This window comes from Balaenoptera musculus, chromosome 8, assembly GCF_009873245.2.
Source record: "Balaenoptera musculus isolate JJ_BM4_2016_0621 chromosome 8, mBalMus1.pri.v3, whole genome shotgun sequence".
NCBI classification, from domain to species: domain Eukaryota; kingdom Metazoa; phylum Chordata; class Mammalia; order Artiodactyla; family Balaenopteridae; genus Balaenoptera; species Balaenoptera musculus.
Genome location: NC_045792.1, coordinates 9,264,620 through 9,292,492, shown reverse-complemented (window position 1 = coordinate 9,292,492; position 27,873 = coordinate 9,264,620). Strand labels below are relative to the sequence as shown.

General features: G+C 36.9%; 3 protein-coding genes and 1 pseudogene across 3 annotated transcripts; all 4 read right to left on the bottom strand.

Annotated features, from left to right (window-relative positions):
• Nucleotides 1-2,575: 2,575 nt before the first annotated feature.
• Nucleotides 2,576-3,528, bottom strand: LOC118899304 (olfactory receptor 143-like). Its single transcript, XM_036860803.1, is given in 2 exon segments — nt 2,576-2,784; nt 2,787-3,528. Coding segments are annotated over 2 exon segments (927 nt in total). The 5' UTR covers nt 3,505-3,528.
• A 6,811-nt stretch (nt 3,529-10,339) lies between these two features.
• Nucleotides 10,340-11,295, bottom strand: LOC118899011 (olfactory receptor 8B3-like). The gene is given in 2 exon segments (XM_036859896.1): nt 10,340-11,247; nt 11,250-11,295. Coding segments are annotated over 2 exon segments (948 nt in total). The 5' UTR covers nt 11,290-11,295.
• Nucleotides 11,296-13,869: 2,574 nt separating this feature from the next.
• Nucleotides 13,870-14,817, bottom strand: LOC118899303 (annotated as a pseudogene).
• Nucleotides 14,818-23,420: 8,603 nt separating this feature from the next.
• On the bottom strand, nt 23,421-26,216 carry LOC118899010 (olfactory receptor 8B3-like). Its single transcript, XM_036859895.1, is given in 4 exon segments — nt 23,421-23,445; nt 25,270-25,344; nt 25,346-25,607; nt 25,610-26,216. Coding segments are annotated over 4 exon segments (963 nt in total). The 5' UTR covers nt 26,211-26,216.
• Between the last annotated feature and the right edge of the window lie 1,657 nt (nt 26,217-27,873).

The window sequence follows — 27,873 nt, the reverse complement described above, 5'->3', positions numbered from 1 at the left end:
ATGATCAAGTGGGGTTTATCCCAGGAATGCAAGGATTCTTCAATATACGCAAATCAATCAATGTGATACACCATATTAACAAATTGAAGGAGAAAAACCATATGATCATCTCAATAGATGCAGAGAAAGCTTTTGACAAAATTCAACACCCATTTATGATAAAAGCCCTGCAGAAAGTGGGCATAGAGGGAACTTTCCTCAACATAATAAAGGCCATATATGACAAACCCACAGCCAACATTGTCCTCAATGGTGAAAAACTGAAACCATTTCCACTAAGATCATGAACAAGACAAGGTTGCCCACTCTCACCACTATTATTCAACATTGTTTTGGAAGTTTTAGCCACAGCAATCAGAGAAGAAAAAGAAATAAAAGGAATCCAAATTGGAGAAGAAGTAAAGCGGTCACTGTTTGCAGATGACATGATACTATACATAGAGAATCCTAAAGATGCTACCAGAAAACTTCTAGAGCTAATCAATTAATTTGGTAAAGTAGCAGGATACAAAATTAATGCACAGAAATCTCTTGCATTCCTATACACTAATGATGAAAAATCTGAAAGTGAAATTAAGAAAACACTCCCATTTACCACTGCAACAAAAAGAATAAAGTATCTAGGAATAAACCTACTTAAGGAGACAAAAGACCTGTATGCAGAAAATTATAAGCCACTGAAGAAAGAAATCAAAGATGATACAAATAGGTGGAGAGGTATACCATGTTGTTGGATTTGAAGAATCAACATTGTGAGAATGACTATACAACCCAAAGCAATCTACAGATTCAATGCAATCCCTATCAAACTACCACTGGCATTTTTCACAGAACTAGATCAAAAAATTTCACAATTTGTATGGAAACACAAAAGACCCCGAATAGCCAAAGCAATCTTGAGAAAGAAAAACGGAGCTGGAGGAATCAGGCTCCCTGACTTCAGACTATACTACAAAGCTACAGTAATCAAGACAGTATGGTATTGGCACAAAAGCAGGTACATTTTTCTAGTTAGGTACCAGAGCCTTGTAGAACATCCCTCTGCCACAGTGATCATGGCTGAGGAAAACTCCCACTTTCAAGCTCATTCAGAAACAATGCTCCAGGAGCTCTCTCTGTCCCTTCACAATTCTTTCTTTCATTCCATTTCTTTGTGAGATGAACAGTGGATTCAAAAACTAGGCTCTGCATCATTAGCTGTGCGATCTTTTTTTTTTTTTTTAATTATTTATTTATTTATTTACGAATGTGTTGGGTCTTCGTTTCTTGGGCGAGGGCTTTCTCTAGTTGTGGCAAGCGGGGGTCACTCTTCATCGCGGTGCATGGACCTCTCACTATCGCAGCCTCTCTTGTTGCGGGGCACAGGCTCCAGACGCGCAGGCTCAGTAGTTGTGGCTCACGGGCCCAGCCGCTCCGCGGCATGCGGGATCCTCCCAGACCAGGGCCCGAACCCGTGTCCCCCGCACTGGCAGGCAGACTCTCAACCACTGCGCCACCAGGGAAGCCCTAGCTGTGCGATCTTGATCAAGTCACATAACTATTTCCTTGTCTACAAAACAGGATGAAGAGACTTATCTTTTAATAGGATTTGTAAAATGTGGCACATATTATGGAGTACAGATTTTCCTTCTGAGAGACAAAAGGGAGGAGTCAAATTACCATGTTGAAAGAGTAAATCCCAGTAGGACAAGCTTTTGCCATATATTTTTGTTTGTGTTTTGAAAGCAGGAAATAAATCTTCCTTTGCAAAGGGGAACCCCTGTTTTGCGGTTAGACAAAGAATCCTGACATTACATGTGACAATCTATTCTGTAGACAAAAATACTATTGGTTAATTTTTAATCACAGTCACAATCCACAGATATGTAGACAAGTTAATAACAATTTCAATTCCATTTCTGACAAAATATCAGTTGACCAATACCATCAACAGAGGCATTTGTTATTGGTGTGGATTGTGAAAGGCGAGCAGAATAGTGTAGCTGATACATTCCCAAGCATTCTCAAGAATAAAGAACCTTAGTTCAACAAAGTATTCAATTGCTATATATATGCATACTGAAAATCTAGAATAAGAGTCATTAATAAAAGAACTCTGAAAAATTCTGGAAATATTTACAAGTTTACCATACCCACAATTTTTGTCATTCCTTCTCTGTTTTATGAAATTTTAAGTAATAAATCATTGAAACAGGAAAGGGTGCTGTGTAATGAAACCAAGAAAGAAAAAAATTGGTTAGACAGCATACCCCTCCATGGCTTACCTTGTATGGGAATGACACAAGAAAAGAAGTAAGTAGTGTTATCTTTAGATGGGAAAGGTTATTGGCCCATTGTCTCCAACTGGTATAGGGTTACTTAGGGCTGAGAATGACCCTCTAGTCCAAGAATAGGCCCATGGGGTTACATCATGCGGCAAGAAAAGAAAAGAAATTAGAGAAGAAATCCTGCCAAGAAGAATTTAGAAAGACAAATGAAGAAAATGAAAAAAAAAAAAAAAGAATAGTAGGAAGAAGATAAAGTGGAGCAGGAAGAGAAGGAAAAGACACAAAAGTGGAGGTATAAATGGTTCAGCTCAGTTTGTAATTCTCTTCAGGGTTTTCTTCAGAGCAATTTTGACATCCTTGTTCCTGAGGCTATAAATGGGAGGGTTCAACATGGGCACTACATTGGCGTAAAACACTGAGAAAAATTTCCCCTGACCCACAGACCCAGCAAATGATGGCTTGACATGAATGAGAAGCCCAAATCTATAGAATAGACCAACTGTTATGTGGGAGCCACGGTGCTGAAGGCTTTGGAGCAACCTTTATCTGATGGTATGTGAAGGATATTGAAAAGAATCAAGGTATAAGAAACAGAGATAATGAAGCTAGATACCATGACAACTGTGCCCACAACAACAGAAACCACAAGCTCATTGGCATAGGTGCTGCTGCAGGAGAGCTGGAGGAGGTGGAAGATGTCACACAGATAATAGTTGATGATGTTGGAATCACAAAAGATCAGCCTGATCATATACCCTGTGTGGACCACGGCACTGGCAAACCCCATCACATATGAACCAGACATCAGCAGAGAACAGACCTGAGGGGACATGGTGATTGTGTACAGCAATGGCTTACAGATGGACACATAGCAATCACAGGCCATGGCTGTCTACACATAGCACTCAGAGTTGACAAAAAAGCAGAAGAAAAATAGCTGAGACATGCATCCTGTAAAGGAGATGATCTTCTTCTCTGAAATAAATCTCATTAGCATTTTGGGGGTAAAGACACATGAGTAACAGAGATCAATAAAGGACAGATTAAAGAGGAAAAAATACATTGGGGTGTGAAGGAGTGAATTTAGACAAATTAGATTCATCAAGCACAAACTGCCTACCACAGTGACCATGTAGTTCACCAGAAACAGGAAAAACAAGAGCAGTTGGAGTTCAGGTAGGTCTATGAATCCCATAAGGATAAACTCAGTCACAGGGGAGGCATTTTCCATAGCCATTCATTGCACAATTGTGATCTGCAGGAACAGGGGTAGAAACTGACATTAACAATGGACTTTTCTTCTTTGTTTTCCAAGGGAGAGCTGGATCTGCTGGTTTATAATCTCAGTTTTATAAAGACATACATTAAGACATCCAAAAAGCAAGACTTATGATTATTTCTGATGATTCCTCATTTTCTCCTTTCTACCCTTAATACTGTTGTTTGTCTCTGTTCAGAAAGCATGCTGGTAGACTCCCAGTGTCTCTGCATGTCATTTTCTCCGTTCTCCCCTGTGTCCGTTAAGGATCAGGGCTGAAAAGAGCAATTAAACAGATAGTGTTCCCCACAACCATTGATTTATGTAGTTTGGGATCTGAAAAGAAAAGAGGGGGTTGATTCAACCCTCACCTTCTTTTTCCTAAATGCCTCACTGCCATTGAACCTTAAGGCTCCTTCTGCCCTACAGTCCTGAGAGGGTCGAAGTTTCTGACAATGAAGGAGGCAATATCTGCCAGCACGGTCCTCAGTCTTTGACTTGCTAAAAGAGGTATGCTGGGGAACAAGCCATAATTTCTATTTGAGAATTTACCCAGGTCTTCTTCACTTGCAAGGAGGAAAGCAACCTTATATGAGCTCCAAAACAATCAGCTGATTCAAATGAGATTCTATTCCATGCCCTATAGTTCTGGGAAAATTGGAAGCACAGAAAATTATTCTCTCCCTCATGATTTCCTTTCAAGTTAAATGAGCCCACTGAGGGTAGAAATTACTGAGTTTGTGTTTCCATCCTGTATCATAGATCCTTGGAGACACAATGTTCTACTCAGTTTATAATTTCACAGTGAGAATTCTTAACCCCCAATGCAGAAAAATGGGTGCCCCTTTTGTACTTTCTTCATCATCTCCTGGTGTCTATGCACAGTTCTAAAAAAGGAACATCTGGGGCATGATCACTTGCCTTTACTAGCACTTTCCTAGAGCCTCTGGGATTGCATTAGTGAAACAGTGTATCATAGCTTTAGCACTGTCCATGCTTATGGATTTCACCTCTGTAAAGACGTGTTGTAGCAAAATGGTTAAAAGAACAGGCCCCTCAAGTCAGACTTAGTTTAAATCTGGATGTTAAACTTCTTAATTGTAAGACTGTAGACAATCATATAACCTCTCTGATCCCTGCATATTTTTATATACTTATCCCTATGTATATCTATAAAATGAGGCTAGCAAAAGAGCTATCTCATAGGGCTGTTTTGTGGATTAAATTAGTTAAGTCACCCAAAGTTTATTAGGAACATGCCTGACATATAATAGAAGCCTGAGAAGTGTTCCCATTGCTATTAATCCATATTCATTATAGCAAGATTTCTCAACTTAGCACTAATGGTATTTTGAAGTGGATAATTCTTTGTTGTGTTCTGTGTATTATAGGATAGATCACATGCTAGGGCACAAAACAAGTCTCAACAAATTTTAGAGGACAGAACTTATATCAAGCATTTTTCCAACCACATGGTATAAAACTAAAAATCAATTACAGAAAGAAAAATGGGAAAAACACAAACACGTGGAGACTAAACAACATGCTACTAAAAAAGCAATTGGTCAATGAAGAAATCAAAGAGTAAATGAGAAAATACTTTGAAACAAATGAAAATGGAAACAACACAATCCAAAATCTATGGGATGCAGCAAAAGCAGTTCTAAGAGGGAAGTTTATAGTGATACAAGCCTTCCTCAAGAAAGAAGAAAAATCTCAAGTAAACAACCTAATCTACCACCTAAAAGAATTAGAATAAGAAGAAGTAAGAAAGCCCAAAGTCCAGGAGAAGGAAGGAAATAATAAAGTTCAGAGAGGAAATAAATAGAGATAGAAAAAATAACACAAAAGATCAAGGAAACAAAGAGCTAGTTTTTGAAAAGATTTAAAAAAAATGATAAACCACTAGCCAAGCTCACCAGGAAGAAAATATAGAAAACCCAAATAAAATAAGAAAAGAAAGAAGAGAAAGAACAACTGATACCACAGAGATACAAAAAAATCATAAGAGAATGTTACAAACAGTTATATGCCAACAAATTGGACAACCTAAAAGTAATGGACAAATTTCTAGAAACATACGACCTTCCAAGACAGAATCAAGAAGAAACAGGCAATTTGAACTGACCAATCACTAGTAGTGAAATTGAATTTGCAATTAAATGTCTCCCAGAAAAAAAAAAAAAAAAAAAAAAAAAGCCCATGACTGAACAGCTTTACAGGGGAATTCTACCAAAAATATGAAGAAGAAATAATACCTATCCTTCTCAAACTGTTCCAAAAAATGAAGAGGACAGCACATTCCCAAACTCGTTCTACAGGGCCACCATTACCCTGATACCAAAATCAGGCAAAGACACTACAAAAAAGGGAAGGTAGAGGCCAATATATCTGACACATATAGACGCAAAAATCCTCAACAAAATATTAGCAAACCAAATCCAACAATATATAAAAAGGATCATACACCATGATCAAGTTGGATTTATTCTACAGTCACAAGGATGGTTCAGCATTCACAAATCAATCAATGTGATAAACCACATTAAGAAAAGGAAGAATAAAAATCACAATCATCTCAATAGACAGAAAAAACATTTGACAAAATTCAACATCCAGTCATGATAAAAAACACTTAGCAAAGTGGGTATTGAGGGAACATATCTCAACATAATAAAGGCTATTTATGACGAATCCACATCTAACATCATACTCAATGGTGAAAAGCTGAGAACCATACAAGGATGCCAGTCTTGCAACTTCTATTTAACACAGAATTGGAAGTCCTAGCCACAGCAATCACACAAGAAAAGGAAATAAGAGGTATCCTAATTCGAAGGGAAGAAGTAAAATTGCCACTATTTGCAGATGACATGATACTTTATATAGAAAACGCTAAAGTTTCAACCCCAAAGCTATTAGAATAAATGAATTCAGCAATGTTGTGGGATACAAGATAAACATACAGAAATCTGTTGAGTTTCCATACACAAATAATGAAGTATCAGAAAAAGAAAGTAAAAAATAAATCCCATTGAAAATAGTTTCAAAAAGAATAAAATACATAGGAATAAACTAAACCAAAGAGGTGAAAGACCTATAATCTGGAAAATATAAAACATTGATAAAGGAAACTGAATATGATACAAAGAAATGAAATGATATCCCGTGCTCTTGGGTTCAAAAAATTAATGTTGTTAAAATGGCCATACCACCCAAAGCAATCTAAAGATTTAATGCAATCCCTAACAAAATACCCATGATATTTTTCACAGAACTAGAACAATTAATCCTAAAATTCACATAGAACCAAAAAAGACCCCAAACTGCCAAAGCAACCTTGAGAAAAAAAGAACAAAGCTGGATGTATTACCCTACCAGACTTCAGACTATACTACAAAGCTACAGTAATCAAAACAGAGTGGCGCCTGTACAAAACCAGACACACAGATCAATGAAACAGAATAGAGATCCCAGAAAAACACCCCACACATTTATTGTCAATTAATCTACAACAAAGAAGTGAAGAATATACGGTGAAGAAACAACATTCTTTTCAACAAGTGATGCTGGGAAAACTGGACAGCTACTTGTAAAACAATGGGATGATAACATTTCCTGACCATATACAAAAATAAACTGAAAATGGATTAAAGACCTAAATGTAAGACATGAAACCATAAAACTCCTAGAAGAAAACATAAGCAGAACACTCTTTGACATAAATTGTAGGAATATTTTTTTACATCTGTCACCTATGGTAAATGAAATAAAAGCAAACAGAAACAAACAGGACCTAATTAAACTTAAAAGCTTTTGCATAGCAAAGGAAACCATCAACAAAATGAAAAGACAACATACTGAATGAGAGAAAATATTTATAAATAATATGACTGATAATGGGTTAATATCCAACATATGTAAACAGATCATACAACTCAATATCAAAAAAACACAAACAACACAAGTTAAAAATGGATAGAAGACCTGAATAGACATTTTTCAAAAGGAGGCATATAGATGGCCAACAGACACATGAAAAGATGCTCAACATCGCTAACTGTCAGGGAAGTGCAAATCAAAACAACAAGATAGCGCCTCACAGCTGTCAGAGTGGCTATTATCAAAACTCTACAAATAACAAATGTTGGAGAAGATGTGGAGAAAAGAGAACACTTGTACACTGTTTGTGGGAGTGTAAATTGGTGCAGCCACCATGGAAAACAGTATGGAGGTTCCTCAAAAAAACTAAAAAATAGATCTACCATATGATCCAGCATTTCCACTGTTGCAGGTATATCTGGGAAAAAAACAAAAACACTAATTTAAAAAGATACATATGCCCCGATGTTTGTAGCAGCACTATTTACAATTGCCAAGATATGGAAGCAACCCAAAGGCCCATTGACAGATGAATGGATAAAGATATGATAGATAGATAGATAGACAGATAAAGATGGAATATTACTCAGCCATAAAAATATTGAAATTCTGCCATTTGCAGCAACATGAATGGACCTAGTGAAATAAGTCAGAGAAAAACAAATACTGTATTATATCACTTATATGTGGAACCTAAAAAAATAATACAAATGAATGTATATGCAAAACAGAAACATGCTCACAGATATAGAAAACAAACCAGTAGTTACCAAAGGGGAGAGGGAAGGAGGGAGGGGCAGATTACGTGTATGGGACTAAGACTTAAAAACTACTATGTATAAAATAAATAATCAGCAAGGATATATTGTACAGTGCAGTGAAATATAGCCATTATTTTGTAATAACTTTAAATGGAGTATAATCTATAAAAATATTGAATCACTATGTTGTACAAATGAAACTAATATGATAGTATAAATCAACTATACTTTGTTAAAAAGGAAACATAAATCTTAAGTGTATGGCTCAATGAATTTTACCTATATATATGCCCATGTAAAATATAGTTCAAGATACACATTTCCTAGAAGGGTTCCCTTGTTCCCCTTCTCAGTCAATACCCACCCCCTCCCCAGAGGTAACCACTATTCTTACTTCTTGCCCTCCAAATACATCTGACATTCTAAATATACAAACAGAAAAGCACTGGAGAAATAGGGAAATTAGAGAAAACAGCATCTACTTTATATCTGTTTATTATCTTATTGGAGAGACAAAGTGTTATGGTCAAGTGTTGAAATACTAAACCCCCCAAAGGTGATGATATTGGGAGATGGGGCCTTAGGAGGTACTTAAGTCATGAAGATGGAATCCTCATAATTGGGATTAGTACCTTATAAAAGACATCTCACAGAAATCACTAGCCCCTTCCACCTTGTGAGCATATAATGAGAAGGCAGCGACCCAGAAAAGTGCCCTCACCCGTTTATGCTGGTACCCTGGTCTTGGACTTCCAACCTCCAGAACTGTGAGAAATAAATTTCTGTTGTTTATAAGTCATTGAGTCTGTGGTATTTTGTTATAGCAGCCTGAATGGACAGAGATACAGGTTTAAATAAGCACAAAAAATGTTGAAAAAAATATAGTTTATTATCATTAATATACACCTTTTTTCATGATAAATCCCATTAGATAAGTAAAACAATGTCTAACATATTTCTCCTAACTTAATGTGCAGTATTTTCCTTTAAAGTGATAAATAACAAACTATGCAGTAAGAGCTATGTGCTCTTTTTTAAAATATTTGATGTCATTGTAGATAATAACGAATGCAAGTTTTATAATAAACCAGTCAGCCCCCTTGCTAGGATCCTAAGTTACATATGTATTATTCCTTTAATGGTACTTTGTTAACACCATCTTTGGCAATAAAAGGTGGAGCTACATGTATTCTCTTCAATATTAAATGAACTGGGCTGATAGAGGCTCTCAAAAACAGGTGGTACATGGTATAGATTTTGCCATTCTCAAAGGGAATAAGAAAGGGCAAAATATAAAAAGAAAGTTGATAAGAAATATAGAACAAAAGGAAAAGATCAGAGAATCTGATGATACTTCAAGCTATATACTAGTTTGTATTAAGACATTTTATTGAATCCTGTTCCCTATACCAGCAAGAGTATCGACAAGAATGAGAATATTTCTACAGTATTTGGCACTTCTGTGTTTAGATGAGTAAGATATAATTTTAACTTTCTGTGATTTATGATTCACCATATTTGTCCAGATTAGGAATAACTCAGAAGATGGAAGTATGAAAAAATTATTTTTAAAAAGGTCAGCATATTTATTCCTTTTATAAACATGTTGTTAGTTATTTAGTAAACTGATATGAGGTGCAGGAGATACAGAGGCCAAATATGAGACAAGATCAGCAATGAGGGAAGTGATAAGTCTATACAACATATAAAAAAATCTGTAGAAGCAACATGGTGATAAATACACTCTTCTTTTTTTTTTTTTTTTTTTTTTTTTTTTTTTTTCTTTTTTTTTTTTTTTTTTTTTTTTTAATTTTATTTATTTATTTATTTATTTATTTATGGCTGTGTTGGGTCTTCGTTTCTGTGCGAGGGCTTTCTCTAGTTGTGGCAAGCGGGGGCCACTCTTCATCGCGGTGCGCGGGCCTCTCACTATCGCGGCCTCTCTTGTTGCAGAGCACAGGCTCCAGACGCGCAGGCTCAGTAGTTGTGGCTCACGGGCCCAGTTGCTCCGCGGCATGTGGGATCCTCCCAGACCAGGGCTCGAACCCATATCCCCTGCATTAGCAGGCGGACTCTCAACCACTGCGCCACCAGGGAAGCCCAATACACTCTTCTTGAAAGACACCAGTAAAAATTAATAAAAAGTTGAATTTCTTTACAATATCGCTGATTCAAATTAGAACATGGTTCTCCTCTGGATTTTTAAACAGGGATTTCCTCAGTGTAACTTTGATATCCGTGTTTCTCAAAGTGTAAATCAAAGGATTGACCATGGGCACCACATTAGTATAGAAAACAGAAGAAATTTTTTTCAGGTCCATAGATCCAGGAGAAGAATATTTAAGGTATATGAATGCTGCTGAACCAAAAAAAAGAGAAAGAGCAATGATGTGGGAGCTACAGGTGCTGAAGGCTTTCGATCTTCCCTGAGCGGATTTGATATGAAGAATGCTAGTAAGGATGAAGATGTAAGAAACTAGGATGGTGAAACTGGGTACTGTGATATTAATACCCACAACAATGAGAACTACCACCTCACTGACATAAGTGCTGGTACAAGAGAGTTGGAAGAGTGGGAGGATGTCACACAAGTAATGGTTGATTATATTAACATGGCAGAAGGTTAGTCTAAGCATGCACCCTGTGTGGGCAGAGGCTCCAGTAAACCCCATCACATACGCAGCCAAAGATAGCACCAAACAGACCTTATGGAACATGGTGACCTTATACAGCAATGGAGTACAGATGGCCACATAGCGATCACAGGCCATTGAGGTCAACATATAGCACTCAGAGATGACAAAAAAGAGAAAGAAAAACAGCTGAGTCATGCACCCAACATAGGAGATGATATTCTTCCTGAATACAAAGTTCATCAGCATCTGGGGGGTGAAAACAGAGGAGCAACAGAGATCAATGAAGGTTAGGATGAAGACTAAATAGTACACGGGGGTGTAGGGGTGAGAATTTAGACTAATAAGAATGATCAAGCCCAGATTGCCCACCATGGTGACAATGTAGATCATTAGAAACAGGTAAAAGAGGGACTGCTGGAGCTCTGGATGGTCTGTTAATCCAGAAGAATAAATTCAGTCACTAAGGAGTCATTTCTAGCCAGCATTCTCAACTTCAGAAATCTGTGAGAATAGAAGAAAGCTACATTAATAGGGAACCCAGCTCTGTCCTTAGAGACTCTCTTTTTTTTTTTTTTTTTTATAAATTTATTTATTTATTTTTGGCTGTGTTGGGTCTTCGTTTCTGTGCGAGGGCTTTCTCCAGTTGCGGCGAGCGGGGGCCACTCTTCATCGCGATGCGCGGGCCTCTCACTGTCGCGGCCTCTCCCGTTGAGGAGCACAGGCTCCAGACGCGCAGGCTCAGTAGTTGTGGCTCACGGGACCAGCCGCTCCGCGGCATGTGGTATCCTCCCAGACCAGGGCTCGAACCCGTGTCCCCTGCATTGGCAGGCAGACTCCCAACCGCTGCGCCACCAGGGAAGCCCCAGACTCTCTTTTATATGAGCTTTACAAGAAAGAGACTCAGACTGGCAGAAATCATGTCTTCCTTTGCTTCATAGGGTCTGTAAGTACTTCAACACACACCCCTCAACATTTAAATCACTGTCTTTTGTTGCATGAGCTGCACGGAACAAACAATGGCTTTATCTTTACTAGAAGACAGAGGGATGGGGTAGCTGAGGAACAAGCCTACTTGTTGAGGGGCTTTGGTGGTGGGGTTGTATCCCCATCTCTCCATCCTATTCATCTGACCAGTCACTTTTTAGTTCCTACTCATGTTTCCATCACTCTACTAGGTATCTCAGTTCCCCTGTGATGACCTTCAAGAAAGAGAGAACTCCCACAGGGCAGAGACCATAACCATATTCTTCTTCCTAGAAGGGAGTTGCTAAGAGTCTCTCGGATTTTCCGGTACTTTACTACAAGATTCCATGAAGTCAGTAATTGATAACAGGTACGGAGGAGAGCCTTGGTGGCCTAAACTTTATACTTAACCATATACTGCATTGTTTCCACACATTCTCCTCCTCTATTCCATCCTAGCTGAATATAGAATGAATAAAGGAAGTTGGATGTGCTTTCCCAGGTTTTGTAGGATGGCATGAAAGTGAAATAAATTAATTTGGGTGCTGATTAAATTAGCTGTTGTTAGTGAATATATATCAAGCTGTATACTTACTATGACATGTAAACTTGTACAGTACATATATTTCAACAAAAATAATTTTTTTTCACACACACTGTATTTTATTTTTACAAGAAATAAACTGACACCAAGCATTGTAAATGGATGACCACAACAAAAGCAACAATGATTGCAATTACCAAACACGAAACACACTCATACTATGTCATAATATTGACATTCAGTCCAGTAATCCTCCACTGTAACAGCTCCTTTACTTTGCTGTGAAAATTGATTTGTATATTTTTTGCCTCTGAGTCCTTGTGGGATTTTTTTTTTTTATTCAAACAGAAAGTCACAAAAATTATAATCATCCTCATCAGTTTACTCAGTCCCATGTAATTTTTTTTTCATCTTGATCTTTTGTTAGCACCTTTATGAATTCATCAGTTTTCCATTAGAGTTCTGAAAATGCTTATTCATTCAGTTCAGCAGTATAGTCAGTTACCAGAAACCTGTACTTGTCAGAGTCTTTTCCATGAATTCCTTGAAGATGAAACCCTTTTATAGGAACATTTTTGCGAAAACATCAGAGTACACCCAGAACTGTCTGTAAATGACAAAAGACTTAAAAATGACCACGGTTAAAGATTTGATGAAAGTTCATAATAATGCAATTGACAAGGAAATTTAGTTATTTCTGAGATATACATTTTAAAGTAATAACTAGAATTATGACATATAACATTATACCAGAGCATATAAGAGTTTTAGAAATTTCATGTAAGGTCTGAAACATTTATATTAACATATTTCCATACAAATAACTCTGGCAACCATAGACACTACAGAATTAAACATAGCCAAAATCCTAGCCAGGATACCAAAAATTCTCACCCTAATAGCCATTAACTAAGTTGTTAGTACCTGAGACAGCACATTCTCTTTCAACAAAATACTACAAGACAAAGAAACAGTCTAAAGAGATAATGCAAGCCACAGAACCAGACTCAGATAAGAATGAGATGTGGAAGTTATTGAACAGGAAATTAAAATGACTATAATGAATATGTTAAGGACTCTAAGGGAAAAATAGACAACGTGTAAGAATCGATGGGTAAACAGAGAGATGGAAACTCTAACAAAAACTATCAAAAGAAAGTGCTAGAAATAAAAGGCACAGTAACATAAATGAAGCATTCCTTCTATGTGCTCATCAAAACCCAACACAGTTTAGAAAAAGAACCAGTGGCTTGAAGATCAGTCAACTGAGACTTCCCAAAATCAAATCCAAAGAGAAAAAGAGTGAAAAATAGAACATTCAAAAACTCTGAAACAACTTCAAAAGTGAAAAAATATGCATAATTGGAATATCAGAAGGTGAGAGTGAACGGCTGATCCTCCTCTTCCTTACATTTTCTTGAGAAGTGATTTATATAACTAAGTTAATTTACACATTTAAATCATTTACATTTCTTTTTTGATTTCTTACTATTATCTCCATAGCATTATATGTTTGCCCTTATGAGGATTTGGCATCAATAACTAACACAGATTTCATTCAGGAGAACACCCTTTTACTCAAAGTCTTACTCAGTGCAACTTGGACATCTTTGTTCCTCAAACTGTAAATGAAAAGATTCATCATTGGCCCCACAATGGTGTAAAAAACTGTGGATACTTTATCTCGATTCAGAGACCCAGCAGGAAAAGGCTTCAGATACATGAATGCTGATGATCCAAAGAAAAGAGAAACCAGAATTATGTGAGAGCTGCAGGTACTGAAGGCTTTGGACCTGCCCTCTGTAGTACAGATGCCGAGGATGTTGGAGAGGATCAAGGTATAAGAAATGGAGATGGTGAGACTGGGCCCTATGACACTGACGCCCACCACAATGAAAACCACCAGCTCATTGATGGAGGTGCTTGTGCAGGAGAGCTGGAGGAGAAGAGGAATGTCACACATGTAATGATCGGTGATGTGGCCATCACAGAAGGAGAGTCTCAGCATGCACCCAGTGTGGGCCATGGTACCCACAAGCCCCATCGCGTATGCACCCACCATCTGCGTGAGGCAGACCTGATGGGACATGGAGACCCTGTAAAGCAGGGGCTTACAGAAGGCCACATATCGATCATAGGCCATTGACGTCAAAATACAGCACTTTTCAATAACAAAGAAGGAGAAGAAACAGAGCTGAACCATGCACTCTGCTTAAGAGATGACGTTTTGGTTTACAAAACTCATCAGCATTTTAGGGGTAATGACAGAGGAGTAGCAGAGATCAATGAAGAAAGAGTTGAAGAGAAAGTAGTACATGGGAGTGTGCAGGTGAGGGTTCAGACCGATCAGAATAATCAAGCCAATGTTCCCTACCGTAGTGACCAGATATATTCCTAAGAAAATGAGAAAGAGAGGCAGCTGGAGTTCTGGCTATTGTGTTAAACCCAGCAGGATAAACTCAGTCACTGAAGAGTCGTTCCCTGGGGCCATTCTTCCCTAGGACATATCTGTGGGAACAGGACAAAGGGTAACATTAAAATGAGTACCCAGCTCTCTCCACCCAATCCCACTATAATGAGGTTGAGACCCAGAATAGGAGAATGAACCCAAGCCAACCCTCTGTGTGCCTTTGTTTTCTCCTTTGTGTAAAGGCTGAGGGAATTTTTAAAGATAATATATATCAAAAACACTAACGAGCAAGTTCTACAGGGATAAGATTCAGTAACCCTGTGACCACACATGACTACAGCATCTCTGCTCCACTTCTGCTTTGATAGCTTACCAGGCCCACCTAATGATCAATGATTGTCTCAGCAGAGAGAAGGTGTGTCATTTCAGGGAGTCCTTGGCTTTCTGAGATGAGGTTTGGAAGAATAACATGACAGATAAAATTCAACACTCACCCTTTTACATGGGGGCCTCAATCCTGCTGGATTAACTGAGCTCAGAGAAATAAAGTAACTTCCATCCTCCCAGACCGTCAGACTTCCACAAGCTCTCAGAAAGGTCCTAATGCCTCTCCCTGCTGAATTCAACATAGACTCAGATCAAAGTTGCTAAGCTCAGAGAAAAGAATATAATTTCCATCCTCCCTGAATGTCACAAAGAGGACTTCCACAGACTCTCAAAAAGGTCTCAATGTCTCTCCCTGACTGCATAGACTCAGATCAAAAGGCAGATTTGGGTCAATACAGGAAGTTTTCAAATGCCAAAATCAAGGTCAGCTCACTATGAGAGGCCATTAGGAACCATTCGAGATTTTTACTTCTCTTTTGACACAGGATTGAAATACTCTAAGTGCAAGCTTAGAAAGAGTAATATGGCAATGGCTGGCAGAATGGACTGGCATAAGAGAGACTGGAGGCAAGGTGACTCGCAAGAGGCAATTAAAATAGTCGATGAATGATAAAAATGCCCTGAATTAACAGTGCTACTGTGAGCAATTCAAAGAAACAAACACATGCAAGAGACACTGAAAGGAAAGAGCCATCAGAACTTCTCACAAAGGGAATAGAAGTAGACCAAAAAAATCCCAAAGATATTAGCCTAGGTGCTTGGTTAAATTATGGTGTTAACTACAAACAGAGAGAATTCAGAAAGAATGGAAATATTCATAAACAATATGCATTCAGTTTTGAACATGGTGATCTTGAGTTGCCATCTGGACAAGCAAGTAGAAGTATACAACCTAAATAAGGCTAAATAATGCTCAAGAGGAAGACCAGAATCTGAGAAAAAGATTTGGGGACCATTTCCACAGAGGTTAAAGCCATGGAATCAGGTGAACTCAATGAGAAAGAATAAAAAGAAAAAGAGCAGAGACGCAAGAAAAACATGTGGGAAATCCCTCATATGGTTTTTACACGTAGGATAGTTGAAAACCTAATCATTACAAAAATGAGTCCCAATTATTATCATCAGACACTTAGAAATTACAAGGGGACTAAAAATTCCTTAGGGCAAACTTGAAATGTGTCTCACAAGATAGACATTCTTGGGCTTAGCCTTGATGAGGACCTTAGAGATTCATTAAAACTATTTTATTTCCTGGAAAATGTTAAGAACTCTTATTTAGGTGATGCAAGAACCAGAAACACTCCCTTTAAGTTTATATTACATCAAATCACATTACAAGAAAAGTTTGTGGCAAGGTACTAAATTAGAATTAAAGGTCATTCTTTCACCTTTAACACAACCAATGTAAATACAGGCAGAGAATGAGTGTAGAGATACTCTGAGCTTATTCTTACATTGCAAAACTAACTCATTACCCTCCTTTCTTCTACCTACATGATGGTCACAGTAGCCTGATTTAGTTATAATGAAATGTGTCAAATAGTTATCCTTTTCACTGATATATACCACGGTATCTTTTGTTAATTCCTGGCTCCTTTTTAAGTAACTCAAGCCTGATATGTTCTAATTTATCAAAGTCAGTGGCAATTTAAGTTTTATACCATATTATCATAAAGATGCAAAAAATGTAAACCTTTTTTAACTAAATAGAATTTTAATTTGCAGTATTATATCACACTGAGCTAAGCTGCTGCAAGCATCTGGAATCACTGGCTAATAATATATTTTTAAATGTAAATATATAATGGAAAGCGTTAAATTTGCAAGTGTCAGGAAGAAAATGGGAAGGCAAGATCTAATTCAGCAGATCTGGGGTGGGGTCCTAGATTCTGGTTTGTTTGTTGTTTGTTTGTTTTTGAAAGGTATAAAGTCTGTGTCTAAATTCATGTTTTTGCAAATGGACATCTGATTTTTCTAGCATCATTTGTGAAGAAGACTACCATTATTCCATTGATTGCCTTTGCTCTTTTGTCAAAGATCAGTTGACTATATTTTGTAGGTCAACTTCAGGTTCTCTCTTCTGATCCATTGTCTTTTCTTTCATCACTACCACACTGACTTGATTACTGTAGTTTTATAGTGAGTCCTGCAGTTGGACAGTATCTGTCCTACAACTTTGTTCTCCTTCAGTATTGTATTTGATATTTTGGGTCTTTTCCCTTTCCATATAAACTTTAGAATCAGTTTGTTGATATCCACAAAAACTTGCTGGGATTTTGATTGGGATCACATTGACGATATAGATGAAGTTAAGAAGAATTGACAACTTAACATAATTGAGTCTTCTAATCCACAAACATGGAGTATATTTCCATTTATTTAGATTTTTTTATTACTTTTATTAGAGTTTTGTTGTTTTCCACATATGGATCCTTTATATATTTTGTTAGACTTATAACTAAGTATTTCTTCTTTTTGGAGGGTAGGGGTGGGGTGACAATATGAATAGTATTGAGTTTTTCATTACGAATTCCAATCATCCAGTGCCCGGTATATAGGAAAGCTATTAACCTTTGTATGTTAACTTTGTATCCTGTGACTCTCCTCTAGCTACTTATTAGTTCCAAGAGGTTTTTTTGTTCAGTTGTTTAGTAGTTGTTGCTGTCAATTTTGAGGGACTGTCTACAGAGACAATCATGTCATCTGAGAACACAGACAATTGTATTTCTTTTTTTCCAATATGTATTTAAAAATGGTTTAAAGTTATCATTCCAAGAAGCAATACAGGCTCAAATATTAATAAATTTGAAAAAAGGTATCTCAACATCCTTTGTCCTAAGGAAAATGTAAATTAAAATTATAATGAGATACCACTGCATACACACTAGAATGGCTAAAATTAATGACTGTCTATACCAAGTGAACATGTGGATGTGGAACACCTGGAACTTTCATACACTGCTGTTAGAAGAGTAAAATTATATAGGTACTTTGGAAAACAAATTGGTATTTTCTAGTAAAGTTGCACCATATGTAGCATCTGATCCAGACATTCCACAGCTATCACATATACAGAGAAATTAGTGCATATGTCAAAAAAAATACTTGTACAAGAATGTTCACTGAGGTTTTATTTCAATAGCCAGATTTCCATCAATAAGAGAATAGATAAGGAAATTGCAGAAAATACGTTCAATGAGATATTTCTCATAAAACTATGTTCTGATACATGCACCAATATGGTTGAAATACAAAAATCATTATGTTGAACGAAGATGGCAGACTCAAAAGAGTATAAACAGTATGGTTTTATTTATAAGATTTTAAAGAACAGGCAAAATTACTCTAAAGTGATAGAAATGAGAGCAATGGTTACCTCAACTGGTGCATGGGATTTGTCTACTGACTAGAAAGTGACATAAGGGAAATTTCTGGGGTCATGGAAATGTTCTGTATCTTTTTCTGGGTGGTGATTAAATGAGTTTATACTTAGGTAAGAAGTCATCAAGCTGTAGACCTCATTTTTGTATATTTTACTATATGTAAACTAGGCCTCATAAAATATAATTTGAAATGTTTTTATAAAACTTTATAAGGAAAATTTATTTGTATAAAAATTTATACAGCTCAATAGTTTAAACAATATATTGTTCAGTAGATCTCTCAGGACTTACTATGGAAAACTAGTCTGTGTTTTTGTAACACATCTCTAATATCTACTATCAGTATGGGTAGGCCAATCCACACCTTTCCATACCAACCTTAGAGGCTTAATACTGGACCAGATGGGTCAGTAGTCTTACACAGGATTGGGCTTGGGTGTTTCCATAAAGAATATTCTGACTTATATTGAATCCATGTCTCCAACCTGGGGAAATTCAATGAAGTTGACATAAAGAAAGAAAACCGAGAAAAAAAATAATCAGATACAACTGGGACATTAATCACTTCCCGTTTAAGCTTGTGCTCCATGAGCCCTGCCAATTATTACAGTGTGTTTGTGTTTCTATCACCAATAGTGACAGCCAAGCTTCAATCTCTTTTTTCTTTCTTATAAAAAATTTACAAATGAGTTATTTCAGTTTAAAAATATGGCAACATTTCTTGTTTAAAATAACAGGAAATCCAACTAAAAACTAGCCTAAAACTTGGCATGCAAAAAGCAGGAAAATTCAATCCACAATGAGGAAAAACCTCAATCTGTAGAAACATACTGAAAATAACATATTTTTAAATTAGCAGACAAGAAAAAAAAGAGCTGTTATTAATATATTCTATATATTCAAGAAAAAAATGTCAAGGCATGACAAGGCCCACAGTGACTTCCTTGATCTGAAAAATACAATGTGTGAAATGAAAAATACACCAAATCCAAAAAAATACATAATCCAAAAATAATCATGAGAAAAACATTAGAAATCCCAATTGAGGGATATTCTACAAAATACCTGACTAATACTCTTCAAAACTGTCAAAGTTATCCAAAACATGGGAAGTCTGAGAAAAGGTGACAGCCAAGAGGAACCCAATGAGACATGACTAATCAACGCAATGTGGTATACCGAATGGGATCCTAGGATAGAAGAGGGACATTAGGTAAAAACTAAGAAAATCTGGATAAAGTATGGACTTTAACAATAATTATCAATATTGGTTCACTAACTGTGACATATGTATCACACTAATGTAAGATAGCAAGAGGAACAAGATATGAAATATATAGTAACTCCCTGTATTATATTAACAATTCTTCTATAAATCTAAAATAATTCTAAAATAAAAAATTTATGTAAAAATAAATGTGTTGAATGGAGTTAACACCACATCAGAAGAAACGATGAGTGAACTTAAAGAATAGCAATAGAAAGTACCCAAAATGATATCCAGAGACAAAAAAAAAAAGCCTAGAAAAGAATGAACAGAGCATCAGTGAGCCCTAAGACATCATATTATGTAATTGGAGTAACCTCATATGTATGTAATTGGAGTCCCAGACAGCAGAGAGGAGGAGTGGTAGAAAAATATTTGAAGACATAACAGCTGAAGACATCCACCTAAAGTATCACTATACAGTGAATGCCCCCATACCACCTAATCTAATTTGAGAACAAAGTTGACTAAATAAGCTATTTAACAACTGTCATTTCTGGTATTGTTGGACTAGGCTATTGGGTCTACCACCCACTCAAAACAGCTAAAAATACTGAATAAAATATTCTACAATATTCTATTTTATGAACTGGTTTGTGATTACATAAATTTTGCATTATTTATGAAACTGCAAATGTATGTATTATGAAGTTTTCAGGATATATTTGATGGTAAAATAAGAAAAGTTCATATATTCATTGCCTACTATAATGTAAATTATTCAAACATCAGAAATATCTCTTAAATGAGATTTATCATTTTTTATTAAATAACATTCCCAAATAAAATATACTCATAATTCTAAATGAAAATTGGTACTTGCTTCTGGAATATAATTTCTTTATTAACAGGCTTTGTGCTTGAAAGTTATTTGCAATTCTTGAGCAAGAATTTTTAATGACTATATCTCCAATTTCTTTTATAATCATCATCAATGAGAAATTTTGTTTGCATAAGTGGTAGAGTTTAGATCATTCTTACCACCATTTAAAACTTTGCCGTTGAAATCATATTTAAATAATGTGAGTTATTTTCTTTTTACTGACAAATTTAATGTTCAACAAATTTGGAACTAATTTCGCTTTTTCATTTCAAATATTTCAAAATAACAGAGAAACCCAATTTGCAGAAGGCTTGTGCATTCTTAGAGCAATCACACTTCAACTGGTTTAGATGTCACGAAAAGGATAAATTGGCTGGAGATGGACAGAAGTACGTGAAATGGGGAGCTAGAGACTAGGGCATCTGCCTGGAGCTGCGAACATCAGGACTCCTTGCCTGGCGTCCACCACAGGCCAAGCACTGTGCTCCTGGGCACCTGAAACAGACTCCCCCAGCAGCCCTGTGGGACTCTGGCCCACCACAGGCACTGTCCCCTCTGCATGTGGCTGCTGTAGCTGGTGACCAGGTGGTGGAGTGCCTTTTTGGTTGGGCTGTTGAAATAGAGCAGTGAGTGCCTCACTTGGCTGACCATTCTTGACGCTGGCCAAAGTACGGTATATGCCATCACGTCAGACACATTCTATTCTTACCCTTCCGAGAGCATCTGTCTAGGATATACTCTAGGCTCGATGCCTTTAATGTGAATTCATCTGGGGATTCCGCATGAAGAAAACAAACTTTTTTCCCAATTAAAATTGTATTTATGAAGCATATACAGAAGGATAATAAAGATACCTATATCTTCAAGAAATTCATCAAGTTATGGACATAATACTTCCAAATATCCTAAAGGTGTTTTAAAAATGTTTGATATATTGAAAAAATTTTTACTTCGAATTCTATAATTATAGTTATTTTTAAAACACTGCAATTGAATTTTTAATCATTTTAGTTTTAAATGAGTTTTGATTTTAATAATTTTAAATGATCATTTTTGCCACGTTGATCAAAAGAATATAAAGTCAACTTGTAAAGTAAGTCTGTTGATTCACAGACCAAGCCAGGCATTTTACTGACTCATACTGCCAGCAGAGTGTGCTGGGAAATTGGATATCACATTCAGACTACAAGGCATGTGTCATGCCTGCAACTATATTTTGCCTACATAAACCAACATAATCCCAAAAAGGGTGTGAAACTGGTAAGTCATGAATATACATGGCCTTTTATTTGGCTGGACAGGGCCAACCATTCATGGAGGTGTGTCTCTCTCCACACGTTTTGTCTGCTTGGTTCTACTGCATTTTAACCTCAGATGAACTCTCCCCGTGTAGTGAAAACAGGACTACTAGAATCCCTAGATTTAATCTTACCAATTCAGTAACTACAAGTAGAAAAGTTTGTTTAAATAATTTTGGCAGAAAAGACTGTAGTCAAATGACTCTTTCTGACTAATCACTGTCATCAGGGTTTGGCATGTGCTAATTAGACAGGATATGTCTTGTGAAATGGGCAAGTCCGTCCAACAAAATCACATGAAAGGTGTTCCCTGTTTCAAATTCCAGTCAAAAAACAGCATACTATGTATTTCCCATGGAGGATATTTTAAAAAGATAATTGGATATATAGACATTGCAAGGAGGAAAGAGCAAAAGATGAAGCAGAGAAAACATAAAGACTAATAACCTATAAAAAATAGCTACCCAGAACTGAGAGAACAAACAGAAAGAATAAGAAGCATAACCAGATTCTAGAATCTCAGAGGAGAAGCTCTATAGGATTGGTGCTTGGATTAATGGAGGGTTTGGAGATGCCCCACAGCTGGTGCTTGGACCTCTGCAATAGAGGCTCCAAGAAGGTGCAAGGTCCAACATGGAGGGAGACCAAGAAGAAGGCCTGACAAGTGCTTGAGCCACTCAAGGGGCAAAGTCTGGGCAATAAAGTGAGGGAGGATACTACAGCTGTTAAGGAACTGTTATCCAGCTATTCACTATACATAAGGGGGTGTACCAAGTTAGGCACATTTCCATGTGTTTATTGGCTATTTACATATGTTCATTTGGGATGTGTCTTTCAAATCATTTGCCAATATATGATATGATGTTTTCATCACTGAGATACATTTTATATTCTGGATACAATACCTTTATCAAATATATGTTTTGCAAATATTCTTCCAGTCTGTGTCTTGCCTATAAATATTTTTTTGATAAACAGATGTTCTAATTTAAATGAAACTCATTTTCTCTTTTTTTTTCTTTTAGATTTAGTGCTTTCCAGAATATGTTTAAGAAATCTGTGCCTACACTAACATACTTTTCTATGTTTTCTTCTAGAAGGTTTATGTTAAAGTTTCATGTGTATAGTTTTGATCTATTTAAAATTAATTTTTGTGTATGATGTGAGGTAGAGATCAAAGTTCATTGTTTTCCTCATGAGTAGTTAGTATTTCCAGCATCAATTGCTTAGAATGATTTTTCTTTACTTACAGATTTACACAGTTGCTCAGTTAAAAATCAATCAACTATATAAGTGAGGATCTGTTTCCGAATATTCTATTGTGTCCCATGGATTTATCTATATTTATAACAAAACCAATCTGTCTTGATTACCATATCCTAAAACTGAGGTTTAAAATCAGTTAGTGTTTAGTCCTCTATGTCATTTTAGAGTTCTCCAAGAAACAGATGCTAAGAAATGATTAGACTTCCAAGACATTTATTGTGGTAAGTGCCTGTGAAGGATAAAATGGGAATGAGTGGGAGTCAGTGAGAAAGCCTTCAGACCAGGATGAAAGTGTGATACCTACGAAAGGAGAGAGAGAAGAAAGGATTGGGTAGGAAAACCTCAGACCACAGTGCAGTTCAAAAAAATCTCAAATAGGATGATAGGAAGTCCCTAAACAAAGACTGCCTATCAGAAGAGATCCACGTTACACAGAAATTGGCCAGGCCGGTATGACCCACCATGCTAAGCCACTGGCTGAGGCCATCTTAGAGTAAGCATGGACTCTGCCTGAACACTATGGTGGATCCAAAGGAGTATCGGCTATAGACAGTCAATGATGCTCCCCACAGGTGGCTCTACTGAAAGGGAGTTAGCAGCACCTCTCTATGGTTGCCACACTTTACTCCTCAAAAGAAATTATACCCCAAAGTTCCTTCTGACTTATTTTTTGTCATTTATTACTATATTTTATTAATTATTATTTATAACATTAAATTTATTATTATTATTCAAACAAGATAATCCAATTCAACAAGAATATTTTTGACCTGCCACTATATTTGATACTCTAAATATATGAATGGGAAAAGCATTGGAGAAATAGGGAAATTATAGGGAGAAGCATCTAGGTAAATATATTTATTGTCTTGCTGGTGAGACGAGGTTTAAGTAAGTTCAAAAAATGTTGCTAGGATTATGGTTTACTATATTAATACACAACGTTTTTCATGATACTTCACTGGATAAGTGAAACATGGCTAAAATGTTTCTCCTAACACCATGTGTAGTATTTTCCTAAAGTGATAAAAAACAAAATTGACAGTAAAACCATATGCTTTTTTCAAAATATCTGGTGTCATTTCAGAGAGTAATAAACACAAATTTTATAATAAACCACCCATTATGCTTACTGGGATCCTGAGATACATACGTATTATTCTTCTAATCATCCTCTCTTAATTCCATGTTTGGCAATAAATGGTGGAGTTATATGTATTCTCTTCAATATTAAAGTCATTTGCCTTATAGAGGGTCTCAGAAGCAGGTGGCATGTAAAACAGATTTGGCCATTTTCAAAGGGAACAAGAAAAATAATAATAATAAAAGGAAAATTGGTATGAAAAATAGAACAAAATGATAACATCAGAAGGATCTGATCCTACTTTAAGCTATATATGCAATTTGCAATGAAGACATTTCTTTGAATCCTTCTTCCTATACCAGGAACAATATTGTTTTAAAAGACAATTACTCTGCAGTGTTTGGGCACTTCTGTGTCTAGAACAGCAAGCTCTAATTTTAACTTTATGTATTTATGAAACTCACCATATTTATCCAGATTAGGAATAGCCCAGGAGACAAAGACAGTATGAAAAAAATCAGTTCATACTTTCCTTTTATGAAGATGCTACTAGTTATTTAGGAAACTGGTACAAGATGCAAGAGATACTTAGGAAAAGTGAGACAAGCTATAAGGAAAGTGATGAGACAAGTCTATTATACCACATATAACACAATCTGTAGGACATAGTTATGAACAAATATCATCTTGAAAGACAATAAAAATTGAATGTCTTTACATTATTGTTGTTTGTAATTAGAACATGTTTCTCCTCTGGATTTTAAAATTTATTTATTTTTATTTATTTATGGCTGTGTTGGGTCTTCGTTTCTGTGCGAGGGCTTTCTCTAGTTGTGGCAAGCGGGGGCCACTCTTCATTGCGGTGCGCGGGCCTCTCACTATCACGGCCTCTCTTGTTGTGGAGCACAGGCTCCAGACGTGCAGGCTCAGTAGTTGTGGCTCACGGGCCCAGTTGCTCCGCGGCATGTGGGATCCTCCCAGACCAGGGCTCGAACCCGTGTCCCCTGCATTGGCAGGCAGATTCTCAACCACTGCGCCACCAGGGAAGCCCTCTCCTCTGGATTTTAAACAGGGATTTCCTCATTGCAACTCTGACATCTTTGTTCCTCAAACTAAATCAGAGGACTGAGCATGGGTCCCACATTAGTATAAAAAACAGAAGAAGCTTTCCCCTGCTCCATAGATCCAGGAGAAGAATATTTAAGGTACATGAATGCTGCTGAACCAAAAAAAAGAGAAAGAGCAATGATGTGGGAGCTACAGGTGCTGAAGGCTTTTGATCTTCCCTGAGCGGATTTGATATGAAGAATGCTAGTGAGGATGAAGATGTAAGAAATTAGGATGGTGAAACTGGGTACTGTGATATTAATACCCACACAATGAGAACTACCACCTCACTGACATAAGTGCTGGTGCAAGAGAGTTGGAAGAGTGGGAGGATGTCACACAAGTAATGGTTGATTATATTAACATGGCAGAAGGTTAGTCTAAGCATGCACCCTGTGTGGGCAGAGGCTCCAGTAAACCCCATCACATACGCAGCCAAAGATAGCACCAAACAGACCTTATGGAACATGGTGACCTTATACAGCAATGGAGTACAGATGGCCACATAGCGATCACAGGCCATTGAGGTCAACATATAGCACTCAGAGATGACAAAAAAGAGAAAGAAAAACAGCTGAGTCATGCACCCAACATAGGAGATGATATTCTTCCTGAATACAAAGTTCATCAGCATCTGGGGGGTGAAAACAGAGGAGTAACAGAGATCAATGAAGGATAGGATGAAGACTAAATAGTACACGGGGGTGTGGAGGTGAGAATTTAGACCAATAAGAATGATCGAGCCCAGGTTGCCCACCATGGTGACAATGTAGATCGTTAGAAACAGGTAAAAGAGGGACTGCTGGAGCTCTGGATGGTCTGTTTATCCAGCAAGAATAAATTCAGTCACTAAGGAGTCATTTCTAGCCAGCATTCTCAACTTCAGAAATCTGTGAGAATAGAAGAAAACTCCATCAATAGGGAACCCAGCTCTGTTCTTACAAACTCTCTTTTATATGAGCTTTATGTGAAAGAGACTCAGACTGGCAGAAATCACATAAGTCCTCCTTTGCTTCATAAGGTCTGAAGGTACACACCCCTCAACATTTAAATCACTGTCTTTCATTGCATGAACTGCATGTGACAAACAACTGCTCTATCTTACGAGAAGATAGAGGGATGGGGTAGCTGAGGAGCAAGCCTACTTGCTGATGGGCTTCAGAGGTGGGAATGTATCCCCATTTCTCCCCCCTATTCATCTGATTCATCACTTCTTAGTTCCTACTCATGTTTCCATTACCCTACTAGGTACCTCAGGTCCCCTGTTTTGACCATCAAGAAAGAAAGATCCCTACAGGGAAGAGACCATACAGATATTCTGCTACCAGGAAGTCTCTCATAGTCTCTAAGGTTTTCAGATACTTTACTGTAAGAATCCAGGAAGTTAATAATTGATAACAGGTATTGAGGTGAACCTTGGTAACCTAAGTTTTATACTTAACCATACACTCCAGTGTTTCCACACATTCTCCTCTGCTCTATCCTAGCTGGACAGCAAATGAATAAAGGAAGGTGGATGTGCTTTCCTAGGTTTTGTAGGATGGCATGAATGAGAAATGTTAATTTGAGTGCTGATTAAGTTAGTTATTAAATTTGTGAAAACATTTCAAGCTGTATACTTATTATGATATATCAACTTTCCTCTGTTTATACATTTCAATAAAAAAATTTTAGAAAAAACCACAAATCTCTTCTGATGTTGCTGTCTGGATTTGTCACTTGGAACTGCTACAGTTCTCCTGCTCCCAGAATGAAGATGGAGTCAACACAGAGTGTATGCTGAGAACAATACAGGCAGTAGAGTCAGAGCTCCAGACTTTGGAGTTTCTTGTTATTCAATATAAATACTTCTCATTTTTCAGCAACAGAGGGAGTGAGCAAAAAATAGAAACTTGGTTAACTCACTCTCCATCCATTGAGGGAACTCAGTGCTGACCCTTTATGTGTGTTTTACCTCCACTGTCCTGAAAGAAGAACTGGCCTTGGAGATATCAAAGCTGAGCAGATGTAGTCACAGAATCTTCCTCTTTCCCTGTAAAAGTCATAGCATAGATCTCACAGTATGAATGTTCCAAGAGTCAGTCTATGATTTAGATCAAACTTGTGGTTATAAATTTACTAAGAGATCATGAAGGGAAACCACAGGCTTCACATCTAAACCACAGTGTCATAGAGCACACAGCATTTGCTTAAGGCTTATAATTCTTTTGGACCTGATTAGAAATTAAGGTATAGGGGTCCCCCAGGACTTTCCCATCATGATACGCTCTGCAGGGGAGAAATGTGTCTGTGTTTACACCCTAATTGTTACAGTAAATGTTAATTTCCCATCAGGGATTATACATTCCCCAGAGCATAGGAGAAAGGATCCTCTGCTGTCCCTTATAAAGATGCAAATAATTAATGTCATTGAAAATTCACTAATTATAATTCTAGGTAACATTAGTTTCAAGAATTTAAGTTCATAAAGATATATGACCATTTCAGAAAAGTTTATTATGGCCCTTTATAATAGTTGAGTCTCTTTAAATAATCAG